Source organism: Rhinolophus sinicus, chromosome 5, assembly GCF_057876585.1.
Source record: "Rhinolophus sinicus isolate RSI-liver-muscle chromosome 5, RSI-T2T, whole genome shotgun sequence".
Classification (NCBI taxonomy): Eukaryota; Metazoa; Chordata; class Mammalia; order Chiroptera; family Rhinolophidae; genus Rhinolophus; species Rhinolophus sinicus.
The window spans coordinates 67,735,748-67,751,942 of record NC_142505.1 but is presented as its reverse complement, the minus strand read 5'-3'; the positions used below and the strand labels follow the sequence as shown (position 1 = coordinate 67,751,942).

Below are 16,195 nucleotides of genomic sequence, written 5' to 3'. Positions count from 1 at the left end.
TGGAATTTATAGATGATGTAATACAGAATTGTACACCTGAAATCTATGTAATTTCACTAACAATTTTCACCCCAATAAATTAAATAAAAATGCCATTGATATTTTGATAGGGATTGCTGTGAGTCTGTGTATTGCTTTGGGTATGGACATTTTAATGTTAATTTTCCTAACCGTGAGCAAGGTACATACTTCCATTTATTTTTATCTTCTTCAATTTCTTTCTTTATTGTTTTATGGTTTTCTGAGTACAGGTCTTCACTTCCTTGATAAATTTAGTCCTAGGTATTTTATTCTTTTTGGTGCAATTGTAAATGGGATTATTTCTTAATTTTTCTTTCTGATAGTTCATTATTAGTGTATAAAAAATAGAACTAATACCTGAATAGTAATTTTGTATCCTGTTACTTTACTGATTTCATTTATGAGTCATAATAGTTTTTTGGTGTAGTCTTTAGGGTTCTCTCTAGATAGTATGTCATCTGCATATAATGACAGTTTTACTTTTTCCCTTCCAATTTGGATGCCCTTTATTTCTTTTTCTTGTCTGATTGCTGTGGCTAGAACTTCCAGAACTGTGTTGAATAGAAGTGGAGAAAGTGGGTAACCTTGCCTTGTTCCTGATCTTAAGGGGAATGGGTTTAGCTTTTCCCCATTGAGTATGATGTTAGCTGTGGGTTTATCATATATGGCCTTTATTATGTTGAGATATGATCCCTCTATTCCCACTTTCTTAAGAGTTTTTATCGTAAATGGCTGCTGGATTTTTTCAAATGCTTTTTCTGCATTTATTGATATGATCATATGCTTTTTATTTTTCATTTTGTTAATGTGGTATATCACATTAATTGATTTGGGGATGTTGAACCAACCTTGCATACCAAGAATTAATCCCACTTGATCATGCTGTATGATCTTTGTAATGTATTGCTGAATTCTGTTCACTAATATTTTGTTGAAGATTTTTGCATCTATGTTCATTAGCAATATCGGCTTGTAGTTTTCTTTTTTTGTAATGTCTTTGTCTGATTTTGGGATCAGGGTGATAGTGGCCTCATAAAAAGTGTTTGGGAGCCTTCCCTCCTTCTGGATTTTTGGAGTAGTTTGAGAATAGGTGATAATTCTTTTTTGAATGTTTTTTACAATTCACCTGTAATGCCATCTGTTCCAGGGCTTTTGTTTGTTGGGAGCTTGTCGATTACTGATTCAGTTTCCCTGGTGGTAATCTGTCTATTCAGGTTTTCCGTTTTTTCTTGAGTTAGCCTTGGAAGGTTGTATGTTTCTAGGAAATTGTCCATTTCTTCCAGATTGTGGTCAGAGGAGACAATTGGTATGATTTCAATTTTCTTATCCACTCAGCCACCCTATGTCTTTTGATTGGAGCATTTAATCCTTTTACATTTAAAGTGATTATTGATAGGTACAGAGCTATTGCCATTTTTTTATTTGTAGTTATATTGTTTTCATCTTTCTTCTGCTTACAGAAGCCCTTTTAATATTTCCTGCAATGCTCTCTTGGTGGTAATAAATTCTTTTCGCTTATTCTTTTCTGGGAAGCTCTTTATCTCTCCTTCAATTTTAAATGATAGTCTTGCTGGATAAAGCCATCTAGGTTATAGGTCTTTGTTTTCCAACACTTTGAGTACCTCATGCCACTCCCTCTTGGCCTGCAAATTTTTTGTAGAAAAGTCATTTGATGGTCTTATAGGAGTTCCCTTGTATGTAATCCACTGTCTTTTTCTTGCTGCTTTTAGGATTCTCTCTTTGTCTTTAACCTTCGCCATTTTAACTATAATGTGTCTTGGTGTGGACCTGTTTGGATTTATCCTGGTTGGAACACTCAGCACTTCCTGGGCTTGTATGTTGGTTTCCTTCACCAGGTTTGGGAAGTTTTCGGACATTATTACTTCAAATATGTTCTTGATCCCTTGCTCCCTCTCTTCACCTTCTGGTATTCCTCTGATGCGCATGTTGTTGTGCTTGATGTTATCCCAGAGGTCTCTTAAACCATCTTCATTGTTTTTCATTCTTTTTTCTTTTTGTTCTTCCGTTTGGGTGATCTCTGCTAACTTGTCTTCTAAGTCGCTGATTCGATCCTCTGCCTCATCTAACCTGCTGATAATTCCTTCAAGTGTATTCTTTATTTCAGTTATTGTATTCTTTAGTTCTAACTGGTTGTTCGTTATGATTTCTCTATCCTTCTTTATGTCGTCTCTAAGCTCCTTAAACATTCTTATCATCGGTGTTCTGAACTCTGTCTCTGATAGGTTGGTTACCTCTATTTCATTTGGTTCCAATTCTGGAGGTTTCTTCTGTTCTTTTATTTGTGACATGTTTCTTTGTTCCCCATTCTGGTTGACTCTTTGTGTTTGTTTCGAGGTATTAGGTAGATCCTCTAGGGTTCTTGGTTTTTGCTGGGTTATCTTATGTGGTATGTGTCCTTTATATTTGACCTACGCTACTTCTCTAGTCTCCTGTGCGTGTGCTCCAAAGGTGACCCTTGTGTTGTGTATATTGTCCTATTAAAGTTGATCTTTAATTGCTTTCGGTTTGTCAGTAGGTGGGATTGACTCCTAGGATGACTAGTTGTGAGACTTGGCTCTGCCCACAGTGGATGTTCTGCTGCGTGAGGGTTGACTGCTCAAATGAGGATTGGCCCCTATGAGCTCTGTGCCCGTAGAGAATTCCCTTTGGGTGTGTCACTTGTAGGTCAAACCCGGTAATACTCTGCTTTGGTCTGAAGTTGGCCTCTGGGTATGTTGAATCTTGTGCCTCTTGAGCTGGGCCCTGGTATAGGACAATTTCAGAACAAAGCAAATCACCAAGTACAACAAGAACAACAACAATAACAAAGAAAAACCAAATACACTCACATGTAAAAACAGCTGATAACTCACACTCAACACAGGCAAAGATATCAAAAATAAAAAAACAAAACAAAACAAAGCATCGCCCGTCTTGGCTTAAGCCCACCAAGTAATCTCCAGGTTGTCCTCTGCTGTACCAAAGAGTCCTCTGCGTCTTGTGCAGGCAGAGGCGGTCACCTGGTGCCCAGAGTGACCCTGGGATTGCAATTCTAGATGAGCGGGGCTGAAGGGTCTGGATGGTAGTTTTTACAAAGTCAGTGCAGTTTCTGCTCTTGCCTGTACATATGCGCACTGAGAGTAACACACCAGCCCTGTGCCCAGGTCTCCTGAGTCTTAGACCACTTCTTCTGTGTGTGTGTGTGTGTGTGTGTGTGTGTGTGTGTGTGTGTGTGTTTGTGTGTGCGGGGGGAGATTTCTGAGCTGCTGAAAGCCTGAAGCTGAGTCTGTGGCCTGCTGCTGACCCCTGGGAGTGTCTCTGCGGTTATAATTGCCCTGCCTTAGGCAGGTCAGAAAGGTGGGGCTTGGGGATGGAGGAGTCTTCTCTCTCCCAGCCCAGCAGTGTCACACTGTACCCAGCCTCTTCCCTGGGTCAGAGCTGCAAGCTGCATCTTCCCAGATCCTGAGCACTACGTCTCCTCTGTAATCTGACACCACTCCTCAGTTCAGGGGCCAGCTTGAGTCTCTGGAAGGGTAGGGGTAGGATTGGGAGAGTGGGGGGAGGGGCCCATGTATGGTATTTACATCCTTTCTGACCTAGGGCCCGGCTGAAGGTCTCAGCTGAGGTTACTGCCTCCAAGGCTGGATACCATTGCTCTCGGCGGGAGAGAACAGCTGTGGGACGCAGGGAAAGAGCCCACTTCCTGACTCTTGTGGTCTCTGTCCTGGGACCCCCTGCATCTCCGCAGCCGCAGATGCAGGCTGCATCTCCACTCTGCTCCCTTCCCTCTTCCCCTGCTCGCCTAGTTTGCCCATCTTCAAGTAATCCTCCTACGAGTCTCTTAGTTGTTCTGTGTGATTAGCAGAGAGTCCTTTGATGGGTCATAGATGTTCAATTTGAGGTTAAGTTCTGGAGAACTGAAGAAGACCACCTCGCTGCCACCATTCCTATGACGTCCTGATCATGTGATTTTTATCCTTCTTTTTTTTTTATGTGGTGTATCACATTAATTGATTTGAGGATATTGAACCAAACTTGCATTCTTGGAAGAAATCCCACTTAATTATGATGTATGATCTTTTTAATGTATTGCTGAATTTGGTTTGATAATATTCTGTTGAGGATTTTTGCATCAGTGTTCATCAGGGATATTAGCCTGTAATTTCCTTCCCTTCCCTTCCCTTCCCTTCCCTTCCCTTCCCTTCCCTTCCCTTCCCTTCCCTTCCCTTCCCTTCCCTTCCCCCTTTCTTTCTCTCTTTCTCTCTCTCTTTCTCTTTCTTTCTTTCCCTTCCTTCCTTCCTTCCTTCCTTCCTTCCTTCCTTCCTTCCTTCCTTCCTTCCTTTTTTCTTTAAGATCTTTGTCTGGTTTTGGTGTCAGGGAAATGCTGACCCAGTAAAATGAGTCCAGAAGCATGTTTTGGAATAGTTAAGAAGGATAGGTATTAATTCTTCTTTGAATGTTTGGTAAAATTCACTGTTATTTATTTTTATTTAAGTGTAGTTGAATGTAATCTTATGTTGATTTTATTAATTTCAGGTTTATAATTTAATGCTTTGACATTTTTATACTTTATAATGTTACCACCTCACTAATTCTAGTAATCATCTGTCACCGTGCAATCTCATCACAATATTATTGACTATATTACCCTTCCCCTTTTCACCCATCTCCCCATCCCCTCAGTTCTGGTAACCATTCCTTTGGTCTGTTTCTACCATGTTTCCCCGAAAATAAGACGTAGCTGTACAATCAGCTCTAATGCAGTTTTTGGAGCAAAAATTAATATAAGACCTGGTATTATATTATATCATGTTATATTATTATATTATAGACCTGGTCTTATAGTAAAATAAGACCGGGTCTTATATTAATTTTTGCTCCAAAAGACGAATTAGAGTTGATTGTCCAGCTAGGTCTTATTTTGGGGGAAACACGGTATTAGTCTATTTTGGTTTTTGTTTGTTTGTTTTGTTTAGATCCTAGAGAGTACTATGCTAAGTGAAATAAGCCAGGCAGAGAAAGACAAATACCATATGGTTTCATTTATATGTGTGTCATGCGGGAGACCCTGCTCACTGCGCCATTTGTCATGCGGGGAGGCCTGCGGGGTCTCTGCTCCCACTCCCCACACAAGAACGCAGGATATGGTGAGGCCAAAAAGGAACACCCACGGAGCCATAGGTAGGGGAGTCATACCACTATATTCTCGCTGGTGGCTGGGTTGGAGAAACAGGAAACAGGAGCCATACAATTCTCAACCCTCATTGCTCCGCTTGCAGGCTCAGCCACCATCTTCTTGCTAGCCCCCATTTTCTCTTTCTCTTCTCCTTCTGCTAGCATAGCCACAGCAGTTATATTAGTGGCCATTGGCTCACTGGTTACAGCTGACGGCCAACTAGCCACAGCTGATGGCCATGCAATCACAGTTGATGGCCATTTACTACCTGAGCCAGCACCTGTCTATTTGAGGCCGAGAGCCTGGAAACTGCTTTTTGGGGTTTGGCCCCACACTCCACCCCTACAGGCTCTCACCTCACAATCTGCGCGACAAGCGTCTTCCACGAGAGGACCTGTGCGAGGAGCCTGGAAGTGAATGCAATATCCTGGACATAGCCAGGCTCTCTGGGCACAGCCAGGGTTTCTCAGGGCACCACCAGTACTTCTGGGCACAACCAGACTTCCTGGGCTTCTTAGGGTACCACCTGTCTTCCCAGACACAGCCAGGGTTTCTCAGGGCACCACCAGTACTTCTGGGCACGGCCAGACTTCCTGGACTTCTTAGGGTACCACTAGTTTCCCCGGGCACAGCTAGGATTTCTCAGGGCACTGCCACTCTCTCTGGGAACAGCCCGACTTCCTGGGCACAGCCAGGGCATCACAGGGCTCAGCCACCATCTTCTTGCTAGCCCCCATTTTCTCTCTTTCTGTTAGCATAGCCACAGCAGTTATATTAGTGGCCAATGGCTCACTGGTTACAGCTGACGGCCAACTAGCCACAGCTGATGGCCATCCAATCACAGTTGATAGCCATTTACTACCTGAGCCAGCACCTGTCTATGTGAGGCCGAGAGCCTGGAAACTGCTTTCTGGGGTTTGGCCCCACAATGTGGAATCTAAAAACAACACAAAACAAAACAAAATACTATTCTTATAGATATTTGGTGTTAGTAGGATCTATAGTGGTGCCTTCTTGCTCATTTCTGACATTACTTCTGTGTGCGTGTGCGTGTGTGTGTATGTATGGTGTGTGTGTGTGTGTGTGTGAGAGAGAGAGAGAGAGAGAGAGAGAGAGAGAGAGAGCGAGAGAGAGAGTTCATGTGCTTTCCACCTATTATTTGATTAGTCAGTTTTACCAGAATTCATTAATATTTTTATAGAATCAAATTTTATGTTTTATTAATCCTTTAGCACAGCAGAGTGTCTCTGTTCCTGAGCCCAACTCCAACTGATATGTGGATTACTTAAATTCTAAGAGACTCACCAAATATCGTTCTGCTTTTACAGGAAGAGGAGATGGAACTTAATTTGGATGAGGTTATCCTGAAATAATTCAGACTACTAACCCCTGAGAAACTTCACTGGGGTGCAGGAACCTTCGTTTTTCTTAGACATGCTATGTGTTTAAAGTTGCTTAGGGTACCCACTTTTTCCTATTCACCAGGACCTATCAGCCGTGTGTTTTCCACGTAGTAGACCATTATTATATGCTGTGGATGTATGGAATGGTTAATGTTCCTGCAAAGGAGATTTTGACAGAGAGACAGAAATTGATAAAGCCCTGAGATACACTATTGTAGCTGTGCTGGATTCTCTCCATGTAGAATCAAATTCATGTTAGATATCTACCATTGTATGAATTTAGTCAAACAAACAGACCTCATGCAGCAGTAAATACAATGAAGTTGCCATCTAGTTAAATTTGAAAAATGTCCAAGACCCAGCCATCTTTTGTCCAGGTCCAAAAGGGAAATTAAATGGGAAAGTGATTAAATCACCACCTCTGCGTCTTTTCAATATTCAAATAAATAACTTACTAATCTCTTTAGGGAGGCTATATTACTGTCAGTTTATTTCTTTGTTTACATCACATTTAGGCCAAGTTACAAGAGCAGGTTAAAAGAATTAGAGTGATGATGCTCCCAGTTGGTCAACAGAGCTATTTCATACATGTTTTCAAGTTTTGGTGAAATTCACAGGACGTGTTTCCATAAATACTTGTTGTTGTTGTTTCATTTAAATGTTTTTTTCAATTAAAGTTGACATACAATATTATATTAGTTGTAGGTGTACAATATAGTGATTAAGCATTTATATACCATGTGTGGTGATCACCCTGATGAATCCAGTATCCATTTGACACCACATAGTTGTTTTAATACTACTGACTATATTCCCTATGCTGTACTCTAAATCCCCATGACTATTTTATAACTATCAATTTATAACTCTTAATCTCCTCCCCCCTTTATAAATCTTTCCAATCCTCTCCCTCCACATAGAAATGGTGTCTGTGTCTATGAGCTTGTTTCTGGTTTGATTGTTCATTTATCCTCTTTTTTAGATTCTACGTATAAGTGAAATCATATGGCATTTGTCTTTCTCTGTCTGACTTACTCCTCTCAGCACAATACCCTCTAGGCCTTCCAGGTTGTTGCAGATGGCAAGTTCTCACCATTTTTATGGCTAACATTCCATTGCATATATGTACCTCCTCTTTATCCATTCGTCCATTGAGGGACACCCAGGTTGCCTCCATATCTTGGTTATTGTAAATAATGCTGCAGTAAACATATGTATGCACATTTCTTTTCAAAGTAGTGTTTTGGGTTTCTTTGCATAAATACCCAGAAGTGGGATTACTGGGTCCTTCTTAGTCTCTTGTGATAGCCTTTGTTTTAAAGTCTATTTTGTCTGGTATAAATATTGCTACCCCAACTTTTGTTTGTTTGTTTGTTTCCATTTTCATGAAATATCTTTTTCCATTTCTTTACTTTCAGTCTCTGCATATCTTTTGATCTGAAGTGCATTTCTTGTAAGCAGCATATGTAAGGGTCTTCTTTTCTTATTCATTCAATCACCCTATGTCTTTTGATCAGAGCATTAAATCCATTTACATTCAAAGTAGTTGTTGATAGAGATGTAGTTATTGCCATTTTAGTATTCATATTTTTTTTATCTTTTTCTTCTTCTTCTCAAAGAAGTCCCTCTAACATTCCTTGTAATACTGGTTTGGTGGTAATGAACTCCTTTAGCTTTTTCTTTTCTGAGAAGCTCTTTCTCTGTTCTTTGATTCTAAATGATAGCTTTGCTGGATAGAGTAATCTTGGTTGTAGGTTCTTGCTTTTCATCACTTTGAATATTTCCTGCCAATCCCTTTTGGCCTGCAAAGTTTCTGTGGAGAAATCAGCTGACAGTCTTATAGGAACTCCCTTGAAGGTAATTAACGGCTTTTCTCTTGCTGCTTTTAAGATTCCCTCTTTGCTTCAAAATTGGCATTTTAATTTATGATGTGTCTTGGTGTGGGCCTCTTTGGGTTCATCTTATTTGTGACTCTGTACTTCCTAGCCTTGAGTGTCTGTTTACTTCATATAGTTAAGGAAATTTTCAGTCACTATTTTTTCAAATAGGTTCTCAATCTCTTGCTCCCTGTCTTCTCTTTCTGATACCCCAGTGATGCAAATGTTGTTACATTTTATGTTGTCCCAGAGGCCCCTTAAACTATCCTCATTTTTTTTTGGATTCTTTTTTTCTTTTTGCTGTCTGAGTGGGTGTTTTCTGCTACCTTATCTTCCAAATTGCTGATTTGACCCTCTGCTTCATCTAATCTACTGTTGATTCCTTCTAATGTATTCTTTATTTCAGTTATTGTACTCTTCATTTCCAACTAGTTCTTTTTATTTTTTTTGATTCCATGTTTATGCTTGTTATTTCTTTGTTGATGTTCTCACTGAGATCATTGTGCTTCCTTATAACCAGTGTTTTGAACTCTGCATCTGGTAGATTGCTTTTTTTCATTTTGTTTAGCTCATTTTTTGCAGCTTTGTTCTCTTCTTTTATTTGGGACATGTTCCTTTGTCTCCCTATTTTGGCTGCCTCCCTGTGTTTGTTTCTATGTATTAGGTGGAACTGCTATGTCCCAATCTTAGTAGAGTGGACTTATGTAGTAGGTGCCCTGTGGGGCCCAGTGGTGCAGTCTTCCTGGTCAACTGAACTGGGAGCTACAGGTATGTCCCTTGTGTGGGTTGTGTGTGCCCTCCTGTTGTAGTTGAGCCTTGGTTGCTCTTTGTAGGTCAGTGAGGAGGACTGACCCTCAGGCTGTTTGGTTGTGAGGACTGGCTATGATTACAGAGGAGAGGCTGTGCAGCTGCTGACCCTACAGAGCAGGGCTCTGGTGCCTGCCCATTCATCCCTTTGGGTATGTTGTCTGTGGAGGTGGCTTGGTGGTGCTCTGCCGCAGTTGAAAGCCAGCCACTGGCAGTGCTGGCCCTGGTGCTTCCTGCAAGGGGCTTGCCACACACCAAGTTTAGCCTCCACCTGTGCCCTTCCTGGGGCCACTCAGTATGAGCCAAAAAGCAATTCGCAGATGTCTTCCACTTGTGCTGGGCTTGGAGGTGCCTGGGAGAATCTAAGCTGGGAACTGAGTCCAGCTGCTACTGGAGCCAGGCTTGGGGTTGCTTAGCAAGAGGTACAGAGCATGCCAAAACCAGACACTGCATATTTGTGAACCTTTGAGAGTTTTTAGGAAAGTATGCAGCATGAGACAAGACAGGCCATTGTATGGAAAAGTCACTGGAAGTAGCTTGAGTGGGCCTGCAAGTTGGGTGGGGCAGGGTCTCAGGTAATCACCAGGGTGGGTTGAAATATGTTAGCCAGGTTGATGCATATTCAGATATGGTGCTGCCTGCATCTCAAAAAAAATTTTTGAGAGGGCTCTAAAAAGGATCTATGGTTTCTGCTACCATTTTTATCTGAGAGAAAGCTGCCTCTCTAGCCCCCTCTCTGAAGTCAGACACCTCAGTTCCTCCCCATATATCCCTGACACGTTTAAAGCTGTTGCCTCAGCGCTGGAGTTCAGAGTGAGTAAGTCTGCTAGTGAGTAAGTCCATGCATAGGCCCTTTAAAAGAAACACGTGGGAATCCAGCCACCCTCCATCTAACTCAGCCACAGTCTCTGTTGGCTTTCATAGCCAGAAGTTATGAGGGCTCCTCTCCCTGGCAGTGGAATTCTGTACTGGGGAGCCTGGTGTGGGGGTAGGACCCCTCACCCCTCAGGGGGTGGATGTCTACAGCCAAGATATCCCTTCCAAATTTTGACCACCGCACATGGGTTTGGGAACAGCCCATTCCATGTCTGCCACTCTTACCACTCTCTATGTGGCTTCTTCTGTACATCCTTAGCTATAGGACTTCTGTTCAGCTAGACTTTAGGTGATTCTCAATGATTGTTGTTCTGCAGTTTAGTTGTAATTTTGATGTGATCATGGGAAGAGGCAAGCAGAGCATTTTTCTTCTCCGCCATGTTGACTGGAACTCTGTTACTTTGCCTTTTATTTCTTTTTGGATCTAAGCAGTTTTTAATTTCAAGCATTGTTTTACATTTTTAATAAGTTTTAAATTTATTGCATCATTATCAGTGTCTGTGTTATTTCTGCTTTGTGGGTTTTATCAAGTTATTTGTCATATATCATATATAAACTTTGAGACAAGTTACTTATATTCTTTAAATTTTGGTTTCTCCATATGGACAACAGTCTTAAAATTAAAAAAAAAAGCTACAACTTCAGATTGTGGTTGTGAAAATAACATTGAAAAATCAATATCTATTTATTAGCACAATGCTTTAGCTCTTGAATCACAAATTTAAAGTCATGATTGTACCATTTCCTCTGTTTATGTTCTCCAGAAGCAATCAGGTCACAGACCAGTCTTTACATTCCTCATTCTTTTCATAATGGTCTGTTGGAGCAGTTACTTAGGCTGGCCTCTTCCATTCAGGTGACTACAGATAAACTTATTGGGTTGAATGGCAGAGAAGACATTGCAGTCTACAAATAATAATAGGACTACTAGATTTACCAAAAAACAAACAGCAAGTTAAATTAGCATTTCAGAAAACAATGTGATGCTCACCAATGTATTATTTCATGGATTTGGAGAAAAGATAACAGGTTACATTAGTATACTCACTTTAATATTTGTATACTCCTAAATATTAGACATTTTCCTGTATTTTTTTATAACAAGGAACACATGTGTGGTAGACAGAATAAAAAACCCCAATGATATCCAAGTTTGAACGTGCTTTTTTGTAAAAAAAAAAAAATGACAACAGGGACTTGCAGATATAACTAAGTTAAGGATCTTGAGGTGGGGAGAGAATCCTGGATTGCCCAGATGAGCGCAGTGGGAACACAAACGTCCTTAAAAGGTGGAAAACAGAAGCACAAGAGACTATCATAGTGATGTAACAGTGAAAAATCCCAACAGCAATTGCTGGTGTTATGTTGCTGGCATTGAAGATAGAAACAGCCATGATCCAAGGAATGAGGCCAACCTCCAGGAGCTGGAAAAGGCAATGAAACAGAGTCTCTTCTGTCAATCAAGGAAGGAAAACCCTCATTATCCAAGACCAGAGGGGCAGCTTAACTGACAAGAGATACTTGTTGGAGGTTGGGATTCAGGTTAATATATATATATATATATCTCCAAACTGTGATGGTCTAAAACTCTTAGATTTTTGTTTGTTTGTTTGTTTTTATCCTCTAGGTAAAGAAGTTTCATCCACTTCTAATCAGGTAATAAAAAATACTACATTTGTCTGATAAATGTCAAAATATAGATGACTTTATAAACATAGCTGTAGATCTTCCTTTACTTGCAATTTCTGAATGCATTGATCAATGTTTTCCATATTTTGAATCATAATCTTGGTAATTTTAATGCATAAATAGAAAGAAATAAAAATTAAAAAATATTTTTAACTTTTTAATTTAGATGATTGGAAACTTCTTGTCCCAATTTTACTGAAGTCTATTATTTTAATTTTCACAATTATTATAACAAAAATAAATGAAATCAAATAAATACACACTTAAAATCTGACCACCATAAAACATCAATTTATTTTAGCTTTCCACATTTCTTTCCAATCCTATGCTCATGAATTAGCATTTATATTTACAAACCTGGTGGATATCAACAAACATGTGAAAAATGTTTATTCTTTTTAATACTACATCACAAACATTTTATTGATTTAATTATTATGTAGTATTTAAATTTTTCTTTCATGGTGTATGCAATTGAAAATTTATTTAATCACCATATATTTGATCCCTTTTACCCTCATCTACCACCCCCCTCCACCCTTACCCTCTAGTAACCACTAAACTGTTGTCTGTGTCTATGAGTTTTTGTTTCTTCATTTGTTTGTCTTGCTCCTTTGTTGGTTTCAGTTTTATACACCACGTGTCAGTGAAATTATATGGTTCTCTACTTTTTCTGTCTGACTTATTTTGCTTAGCATAATAATCTCAAGATCCATCCATGTTGTTGCAATTTAAACTCTAAATTTTACTAATTATATTTTATCTTATAAAATTTATAGTTATGTAACTTGATTAATTACTTATTGAGTTCTAATTGTTGCATATATTCTGTCCCAATATGTGTGACCTAAACTGTACAACTGCTTTCCTCTTGATATTCAGAAGGATAACAGTATCTTTCTTTCCTCTTTTATTATATAAGGTGACATAAAAGCAGAATGAATAGCAACTTAGAGCATAGTTCATGTTGCTTAAATGGGGTCTTTAAGACACCAGGGTTTGAAGAAAGGACTTTGGGTACCTGTGGTGTAAGATCACCATTACAAAAGAAGAAAGGAGGGTTGCAGCACTGAGTTCAAATTTGATGGATGATTATGGATCCTTGATTTCTTTCTTCTTTGTGCTTAGCAGGAAAATGAGAGTGGCAGTGGTTCTGAAGAGGTGTGCTACACTGTCATCAGTCACAGCTCCTATCGGAGGCCCTCCGTGAACTCCAATGACAATGGTTATGAGAACATCGACTCTTGCACAAAGAGAGTGAGATCCTTTAAAGAAGGGTCAGAAACAGAATACGCCCTCCTCAGGACAACATGCATTACTAGGCCTTCTTCCTGCACCGCTGAGCATGATTATGAACTTGTGCTTCCCCACTAGAACCTCATCTTTCAGTAACAAAGATGGCACAGAACAATGCCCTCTGGGGAAGTTGCTCTCAGCAGTTCATAAAACATTCATTTCTGCCCAGAGTTTAGAATGATACCCTTTTACTCTATTGTCTTGGGAAACTCTTAAACATGGCATCTCTGTGGTTTGTGTGAAGCCATATAAATTGACATAATGATATAAAGTATTCTACATCTTTTTGTTTGTAAAGTTGGAGGATATAGAGATGGTGGGGAAATTGCATTTGTCAATAAGCATCTACAAATTTGACCTAAAATATCCAATTCCAACCATGCTCTCCAAATTTCAAATGCCAGTATTCTCATTCCTAATTATTTGTTTTAGTTTTAAAGTGTCATCCACTCAATAAACTTTAAAAATATAAGACCAATGATGAGACCCTTTGCTAGCCTGATATTTACTTCAATTTCACCTTCAACACGTTTTTGAGATTTTCCATGTATTTCGAATTTTACTTGTAGTAGCAGTTCAAAAATCAATAGTTTTTGATATTGGCTTTTCTGAGAGTAGATGAGCCTACCATTAAAAGAAGAGTTTTAATTGCCCATTGTCTTTCTTGCCCATCAGGTTTAGTTGCCCATTGTCTTTCTTTCCAATAGCAAATAGAATTTTGTTCAACTATTAGTAAAAATCAAGTAAATTTGTACCTTAGCTTTGTTCACAGCATATTAGATAGTTTAACCTATAATTAGTTGCCTCTGCTAAAGAAGAACAAATAGTGTCTGATTTTACATTTTGGGCATATTGGCAAATAACCCATTCATTTTTATTTTAATTCCCAAGGAACTTTAAATGATATGCCAACCTCCTAATAAGGACACAAATGCTGTAACTGATGAAACATCCATGATTTTTTTCCTTTGTAATGACTTTTTGGTCATACATAAATATCAATCAATAGATGGACACTGGCTAAGTTTTGACTCCCTTGACTGATTTTTGTGCTTCTTTGTGGTGATTACATTGTCTGAAAGGAGAACATAATTGGAATTTTGTAATTCTGGAAAAGTCTCCCTGTCAGAAATATGCCTGTCTTTTAGAAATCAGCTAAATTTAAGAAATGACAAAATTCAAAAAATTGAGATATAATTTACACAAGAAACGTTGTATTAGTTTTAGGTGTAGAACATAATGATGTTGATATATGTATATATTTTTTTCTTGTCATGAAAACTTTAAAGATTTACTCTCTTAGAAACTTTTAAACATACGATATAGTACTGTTAACTATTACCACCATACTGTATACTGCATCCCCAGGACTTATAACTGCAAATTTGTACTTTTTCACCACCCTTGCCTATTTTGCCCTGACTTTTTTCTTGATTTGGATATTTAGTATGATTTAAGAAGATGTATATGAATGCCTCATAGACAAGGGGTGGACTGTGATGGTTAATTTCATGTGTTCACTTGTCTAGGCTAATGTGTCTAGTTCTTTGGTTAAACAGCAGTCTAGATGTTGCTATAAAAGTAATTTTACATGTGATTAATGTTTAAATCAGTAGACTTTGATTGAGTAAAGTAGATAACCCTTTATAGTGTGTGTCGGTCTCAACTAATCAGTTGAAAGTCTTAATAGAAAAAGACTGGTGTTACCTGAGAAAGAAGGAACTGCAACACAGACACTAAGACTACAACGTAGAAGCCATGCCTAAATTTCCAGGGTGCTTTCCTGCAGAATTCAGACTCAAGACTACAACTTCAACTTTTATCTGAATTTTCAGCCTGCAGGCTCTCTTTAGGGCATTCACACATATGACCTTCACAGTTGTGTGAGCTAATTCTTTAGTCTATCTCTACAGACAGGCAGATAGATGATAGATATACAGGTATTAGGTTGGTGCAAAAGTAATTGCAGTTTAAAGGGTAAAAATAATTGCAAAAACCGCAATTACTTTTGCACCAACCTAATAGCTATAGACTAATAGCTATAGATGTATTTATCTTGTTGGTTCCTGTTCTTTGGAGCACTCTGACTATCTCTATCCATCAATCTATCTTAGTTATTTGAAGCATTTCAAATTAAATCACTGATAGTAGGACACTTCCATATTAAATACTTCACCATGCATACCATGACTGTAGTTTAATATTTCCTTACCATTTTTCTTTTAATGTGACATTTAAATTCAATATAATTGTCCAAAGTTCAAAAATAGGTAAAGTAATACCAAAACACTGAAGTTGTGATTAGTAAAAGTTAATTGTACACACCACAAAAAGACATTTCTTGAACCAGGAGCAACCAAATCAAAACATGGAATGAGATTTAGGAATATAGTGTTATAGAGCAGCTTATATAGTGGGAAAGCACTGACTGTTTACCCTTCCTTCATTCCTCCTTCCTTCCTTTCTTCCTTCCTCTTCCTCCTTACTATTTGTAGGGAAGATGTGGAGAAAATTTGCCTTCATTGGCTCATGTTCTTTTTTGTCTGTTAGCTTTTTGTTCCCCCATATGAGAGACTACATGTGGGGTTTCCTCATGTGAGAGAATGCATGTGAGATACCAGTTAGTTTTTGATTAGCATTTTTGTTCCTTTGTTCCCTCATGTGAGAGACTGCACATGAGGTACTGGTTAGCTTTTTGTTCCCTCGCATGTGGAGGACTGCATGTGAGGTTTGTCCCAGGCTAACTCTGAGTTGTTTTTTTGTCTATTTTGCCTGCATCAGCAGATGAGGTAGAGAAGTAACTAAATTATATCAGAATGATGTGACAGGCGTGTTGCCAGACTTTGAAAGGCCTTGGGCTGAAGGTTCCAGGTGAAAACAGTCGGTATTGTTTGTCCAAATAAACTGGCCCTTCAGCCGGATAAACAATATTTTAATCACAGTAACTGCCGGACCCTCCTGGAACTGGCTGTTTCCTGAGGGGCAGGCAGGAACAAGGAGCTTGGCTATAGGGCACATCTGAAAAAATATATAAGACAGACCTCAGTTGG

At 39.1% G+C, this 16,195-nt stretch overlaps 1 protein-coding gene across 1 annotated transcript in view; it reads left to right on the top strand.

Moving 5' to 3' along the window:
- The window catches only part of GCSAML (germinal center associated signaling and motility like), a 60,254-nt gene extending 45,512 nt beyond the window's left edge, over positions 1-14,742 (top strand). The window contains exons 4-5 of the mRNA XM_019719201.3: positions 11,788-11,816; positions 12,978-14,742. Of these exons, the coding sequence (XP_019574760.1) occupies positions 11,788-11,816; positions 12,978-13,223 (275 nt within the window). The 3' untranslated portion in view covers positions 13,224-14,742. The remainder of the gene's footprint in view (positions 1-11,787; positions 11,817-12,977) is intronic.
- The last annotated feature ends 1,453 nt before the right edge of the window (positions 14,743-16,195 follow it).